We start from the raw sequence: 7,059 nt of genomic DNA on the forward strand, positions 1-7,059 counted from the left end.
TAAGAACAACTGTGCTGCACACTGTATTGCGCCACAGATCAGCTGTTTAGGTCAGTCTTTCAGTGGTTAATGTAGTAAACAAATACAAGAAAATATAAATGAGTGATTATGACCGCTACGACGAAATGCCGATCACTTTGGAGACGAAAGAGGCCAAAGAATACAGAAGAAACTTTGCACAGTGTGACTGAACAGGCCGGAAAAGACAGTGGGGAAACTTTTGTGGAAAAGAGAGGGCTGTATGACGGCAAGGTAAAGTGGTGATTCTAAATAAATATAGCGTTAACCTAAACCAATATCGTGTTTTTTAAAAGTGGCTAAAATATATGTTTTTGCTGCTGCCCCTGTCCACAGCAGTACATTGCTCAGCTTCTGTGCCTGTCCTCCTGCCTGCTTCTCCAAACTGGGGGTGTGCTGACCGCCATCTACTGTAGCTAACACACTGACTATGGAGAAGTAGCTCATACAACCCCACTTAATGCCCCAGAACTGACATCTTTATCATATATGACACCTGATTGTCTTTTTGTATTTACGCAAGAATGTGTCTTGCATCAGAGAATTGAGGCTTTAATCCCTGTAATGTAGGGGTTTATTTTTGTCTCTCTTGTCAGTATAATCCATGAAGGTATAAAGGTGACCTTGTAGCTTTCGTCTGATTGTGTATGAAAGTCTGGTAATAGTGATTAAAATGCTTTTACGTCTTTGTTCCTTACCAGGTCAGCTTTTCTTGCTGCTCACATCCCTCTTTTCCTTTACCCTTTCCTGCACACTGTGAGCAAAACACGTCCGTTTGAGTACCTGCGACTTACCAGCCTCGGAGTCATAGGTAAACTTTACTCCCGCTTAGTCCTGTTTTATTTCTAGATTGGTGGTTGTGTCCACAAAACTGTCTTCATCCCTCTCCTCAAGCGTCATTCTGTGTTTACTGCAGGTGCCTTGGTCAAAACCGATGAACAAGAAGTGATTAACTTCCTCCTCACCACTGAAATCATCCCGCTGTGTCTCCGCATCATGGAATCAGGGAGTGAGCTCTCCAAGACGGTACTGAACTGTTCCAGTTGCTTTTCAAACGGTCCTCTAACTGACATACGTATTCCCTAACTTGACCTTTGGCATACAGTAATAGGTGGTTGGAACCTGTGTCCAACCCCTACATTATCTCCTTTTAGCTACTGTTAAGAGAGGACTGTTTAACTGCCCAAAGTGTTTCCTTTTGTTTTTATTGTACAAGCTCCTGCTGCTAGTCTTTTAGAATTATGAGCCCATAAAACTGCTGTAGTGCAAGATGAATTGTCTTTTTATTTATTTATTTATTTTTTACTTTCAAGTTATAGAAAAATAAATTGTATATTTTTTGGCAGTTTTGGTGCATAATGGGACTCTAACATCTGCTAACGCCTCACTATTCTGTTCATTTTGTTTGAAAGGTTGCTACTTTCATACTGCAGAAGATCTTGCTGGATGACACAGGGCTGGCCTATATATGTCAGACGTATGAACGTTTCTCCCATGTGGCCATGATTCTTGTAAGTGTTCTTTGAGAAACCTTTTGAATTTGATTGAGTTTACATTCCGAATCTGCACAGTGTGACACTTGGCATTGATTTTCACAATATAATTTTGATGTTTTTCTTTGCAGGGCAAAATGGTGCTCCAGCTCTCTAAAGAACCATCAGCTCGCCTGTTGAAGCATGTTGTTCGCTGCTACCTTCGCCTCTCGGACAATCTCAGGTAGAGCAGCCTGTTTTAACGTTGGGTCTTGATTGAATGGTGATTTGTGTTAGCTTGGCTCCGCCCTCCTACGTACTTCCGCTCAATTTTCATTTTCCTTCAGTACTCCGTCTAGGTTTGCGGTATATTCTTGGGTTTTCTCCAGCCAAATATTTGGCGATCCAATCAGCGAACAGAGGGAGTGGCTGAGAACGATGAAGTGGTAGCCATTCGGTCCATTGTGGCAACGCTGCCGAATATCCAGAAGTTAAAGCCCGAGCAAGAACACTCTTTGCTGAGTTTTTGGTGGCCATAATGTTCTGGCCCTCCTCCCCACGGGGTTCGGGAAAAGTTAGATTTTCCAGCTCTCTCCGTTACATACCTGCAAAGTCGCTTTTCGGTGACAACTTTAAAACAAGATCCTTGACAAGACATCTCACACAACGTGGTACAGAAACAGGTAGCTTTGACATGGACTTATACCCAATAATCGGCATGCTACTACGAACACACAGGAAGTGAGAGTATGCTTTCCTAATTGCAGGACCCCGGTCCCAATTCAACACACTAATCTCCTGTCAAATACTGTATGACAGGCGACCATCTCTCTAAATAAATAACCATCCTGAATTGTAGTTTTGCGGTTATACTTTCCATACAATTGACAGCTTTAACTCTTTGGGACCACTGGTCTAGGGTGGGTGGGTGGGGCTTAAGCCAGTTTCTCGTAATCATTTTGTGTACTACTAACACCAGAGCTCTGAGCATATACAATTTGTTTTCTCCCAACCCTCTTAAATGCATGTTCCCTAAAATTAATCTCTGTGGTTCAACTAATATGTTCAACCCTAATATCTCCCCAATTACCCTCATTACCTCCTTCCAGTATATTTGTAATTTTGGGCAGTCCCAGAAGATGTGTGAGAAATCCCCAATTACTCCACACGCTCTCCAGCACAGGGGGCTAGACCTCTTGTCATAGCCATATATAACAAAGTGTGTTTTGAAATACCGCATTCTCAACTTCCAGGCAAATTCCCTCCAATTTGGACTATTTAGGCATTTATGCCAAGACACCCAAGACTTTTCCCAATCATCCTCCGGAATAAAATCGCCGTTTTGAATGGGAAAATGTCATCCACGAGATCCGAAGAGTTTTTATTTGGCGTGGGTCTGTGCTAATATGGCACCGGTGTCTTAACGACCGTTATCTACCGGACCGAATAGCAACGCGGATTTCTGATGGGTGATGTGTCACCTTTTTCAGCCCTTCTGAGTTTGTAGGTATGTCCGTTAGTGATGAGGGAGTTGGCTAAGGCGAACGCTAGCAATGCTAATGGTCTCCCCTCTTGTTGCACATGCTCATGACCTACGTCACGACCAAAGTTAGCCATTGGTTATGGCAGATCCAATAGTTTTAAACTTCAACAGAGTAGCTGCCTTCAAGGAAGTTAACACTTGTCAATGGAGAGTGGCCAGACTCTCTGTACAAATGAAATGTACCAGAGTCTGGTAGGACCAGGCTAGATTTGTGTGAGACTGTACAACTTTTAACAGGGAAGAGAATATGACTGAAGAATTTGATCATTAGTAGTTGCCACTAGGAGGAGCCATTACCAAAATACAGATTGTGGTGGCTGTCAGTTAAATGGCTTGTCAGCCTGTGGTCAGAACTGAATGCTTGCACTAATTGTTTGTTAGGTAATGATCCAAAAATTAATTTACTGCTTAATATAATTGATTTTCAATGAATTTCTAAATGTTTGGTGGTTACAGCCTTACAGATGCTGAAGTGAGCTTTCTTTCTCCTTTTTAAATCATTATAAAACAGATACTTTTACCCCTTTTGGCTGCTGTTAGGACTTAGAAGCAATTTTTTAATATTTCTTTGAACTTTTCCATTATTATTATTATTATTATTATTATTATTATTATTATTATTGTATGTTCTTGTTAATCAGTGTGCCATATCAGCATTAAGTCTGCCATCATGTACCGAGCCCGCTCAGGCAGTGTTATTTTTTTCCTTTTGCAGCGCATTCTGTGAAGAAGGCAACATGTACTAGCCAATCGAGGCAGAGTAGGGTGGGTCTTCGCTGATGCGGATGGGGAAAAAAGTCAAACTACCATAAATAACAGGCCATGCTCCTGCCAATGGCTATAAAAGAGGTCATTTGGCATGCGGATTGGAATATGTCAAAAAAACTCTTGCACACTTATTGCTTGTGTGCCGTTGTTTGAGCTACTGCATGCCAATGGTGGCATGCTCCTGGTTTAGACCGTCATCTAGTAACTGAGTTGATCATAGATGAGGTGTGTCAGGATCTCTCTAACTAATCAATCATGCATTTCCTTTTAGATAATCAGACTAGCACATGGTAGGGTTGGAACACCCTCCCCCCCCCCCTCATGTATACCCTGAAAGAATTTGTAAAATGTGTATCATTCTTTTAAGAGACCACCAGTTAATAGGCGAAACATGTTACTTTTTTTTTAATGGGATTCAAATTAAACTATAAAGCATTACAGAATAGTGCAATCATTAAAATAATGAGATGATCCCCGTTCAAATGTTTACATACCCTTAGATCTTAATATTGTGTATGGCCCACTTTTGCGTCAATGACAGCTTGCAGTCTTTTGCGATAGTTCTCGATGAGTACCTTACTTTCTCAGACGGTAGAGATGCCCATTCTTCTTGACAAAAAGCCTCCAGCAGAGATGGGGACTCAAGTCTGAGACTCAGACTCAAGTCGCACTAACAGTGGACTTCAGACTTGAATCGGATTCGACCCGAAAGACTTCAGACTTGACTTGCGACTCGACCCGAAAGACTTCAGTCTTGACTCGAGCTTGGAGACTCGTCAACAACCTGTTTTCATGCAATTATTGCTTTTTAAATCTAGAATGTATTCATGTATTTCTATTTTCTTTTATTGGCGCATATACATTGGGGAAACGTATGACGAGCATGTCCCCTGCCCTTTGCCATAATGTGCAACGTAACTCATGCGTTATGCCTTATGTGCGCGCACTCGCATATAAGCAAATGGCTACAGGCATGGTGTTTGGCACCAAGATAAATGATGCCGGATCAACAACATCGAACTTCATCAGGCATCTCAAAACGCACCCAGATAGGTCAGTCACTCGCTAATGTGAAAGAGACGTTAGATTTAGCATATATCGTCGCAGGTAACAAGCTAACCATTGCAAAGTGTTGTGCTAATGCTGGGAACAGGCAAATTGTATCTTTATAGTTGTGTCCATATGATGTGACAGACATAGGTTAATATTTCACCAGGTCCGAGGGCTAGAGGGATATGTTAAGTAGACGCCATAAAGTTATCCTACAACTGATTTTGATACTGTACTGTATGGATGGTAGCTACAGGACATGCTTTGAATTCATAAGATTTAACAATACAGTGTTGACTTGACTTGGACTTGTGGCAAAAGACTTGAGACTTGACTTGAACTTGCCCCTCAAAGACTTGAGACTTGACTTGAACTCAAGTTAAACTAACTTTTCTCGCAAATCCTTTGCCAGCTCTTTTTCTTTCCCCATGGTTCATTAGCCAGCAAAGTCAGTGAAACCCTGGGTGAAATCTTCAGAGGTTTCACAAGAGATGGAGAGATGTGAGACTGCCCTTTTAAGTAATATCAATAATGCATATCGAGAAAGCATATTGCAGAGGTTAAGAAGTAATACTTGAAATATAGATTGGTCTTTGATGATAATAAGCAGGAGAACCTTCCACAAATAGCAGCCTTTACCTAAGGAATAAGCTCTTTATGAGTCTTTCACATACAGTATGTGTATGTAATCTTGATATACTGTAGGTAGAGAAGTACAGACTTTTATAGGTTTACAGTTGGAGCCACCAACACAAGAAGCTGTTGCGTTGACTCAAAAGTACATTGGTTTGTGACATGTGGTATTTCCTTCCTCAGAGCCAGAGAGGCCCTGCGTCAGTGTCTGCCAGACCAGCTGAAAGACAGCACCTTTGCCCAGGTGCTGAAGGACGACACCACCACCAAGCGCTGGCTGGCACAGTTGGTCAAGAACCTGCAGGAGGGCCAAGTCACCGACGCTAGAGGCATCCCACTGGCTCCGCAGTGATGAGGACAGATTGTGTTTTCAGCTGACACAGAAAGACTCTCATCACTGCCTAGATTTTGTATTTTGCCATATGCGGCGCTGAGACTGTCTACAAAGTGAAGGACATAATAGAGGAAGATTTGCTTTTGGATACATAATTTACACCAGTTTTACTGCCAGTATGTCACTTCCACAAACAAAGTCCCGACTCCACAACTGAAAAATAGTTTTTTAAAGAGCCAGACTGATCGAAGATTTTCAAAGCCGATACTGATAACTGATATTTGACAATAATTTAATCCAATAATGAAATATTGGCTGGTATTTGTTTATGACGTTAATGTTTTTGGCAAGATCCAAAATGAAAAGTTTTTTTGAGTGTGATATTTTTAAAGTTTGAAACAAAAGATTTCACTATCAAAACAATCCAAAAAAAACAGTCCTTTTTGAACAGAGAAATGCAAAAGACTTGAAATAAGAAAATAATGGTCAAAAACATTTATTGCTGCAGTTAACCACACGGCAATGTCTATCTGGATGTCTGTGTCGGTTGTTAATATCAGCGCTTCCAAAATATCGGTCAGCTCTAGCTTTTCCTGTTTCTCACTGTAATTTCCTGTAACATTCCACTTCAAAGTAGGAATTTTTTTTTTTTTTTTCTTGCATTTCAAATAAGACTTTTAAACCTTTATGACTGGGTGTGTCTCCTTTTTTTGCTAAGCTCCTGTGATCTGATTTCACAGTATATACAGCAGTTTAGTGAAACAGTGGATGTATTTCTCTATAGTTTTGTGTTTAAGGGCTTTGTATGTGGAGGCCCAGTAATGCATAAATGATCTCTGTCCAGAGTGAAATCTCAGCAGTTGGTCTTGTTTAAGATATTTTAGAAATAAACTGTTTTCAAAGTGAATAGTTAGTAGTGAAGTTAATAGTCCCTTTGACATTTGGTAGGAGGAATTGCTTTCAGTCTTGTTCACTGGAAAGACTGCGCAATGCTGATTTTGAACATATGTTGCTGGTTAATTTTCTGTCAGTTGTTTTAACTATCTTTGAATCTTAGCTTAACAAATTCAGCAGCTCTGGTGAGCAGTATTTTGATAAGGTGTCATTGTCACTAGTGTTGCTGTGGGTGAAAAAAAGCTGTTTTTCCCAAGAGGATTTTTATTTTATTTTTTATATCGGGTGATAATGCAGTCAAAGTTTTGAAAGTTATTTTCAAGTTAGGTTCGTTCTTTGTCAGTCCG

General features: G+C 40.7%; 1 protein-coding gene across 2 annotated transcripts in view; it reads left to right on the plus strand.

The window, feature by feature from the left end:
* cnot9 (CCR4-NOT transcription complex subunit 9) overlaps window positions 1–6,725 on the plus strand; it is a 10,503-nt gene extending 3,778 nt beyond the window's left edge. For both annotated transcript variants that reach the window (XM_039818826.1, XM_039818827.1), the window contains 5 exons: window positions 720–829; window positions 935–1,044; window positions 1,431–1,529; window positions 1,643–1,734; window positions 5,668–6,725. In XM_039818826.1, the coding sequence (XP_039674760.1) occupies window positions 720–829; window positions 935–1,044; window positions 1,431–1,529; window positions 1,643–1,734; window positions 5,668–5,836 (580 nt within the window). In that variant the 3' untranslated portion in view covers window positions 5,837–6,725. The remainder of the gene's footprint in view (window positions 1–719; window positions 830–934; window positions 1,045–1,430; window positions 1,530–1,642; window positions 1,735–5,667) is intronic.
* The last annotated feature ends 334 nt before the right edge of the window (window positions 6,726–7,059 follow it).

Source organism: Perca fluviatilis, chromosome 12 (assembly GCF_010015445.1).
Source record: "Perca fluviatilis chromosome 12, GENO_Pfluv_1.0, whole genome shotgun sequence".
In the NCBI taxonomy this organism is placed as follows: domain Eukaryota; kingdom Metazoa; phylum Chordata; class Actinopteri; order Perciformes; family Percidae; genus Perca; species Perca fluviatilis.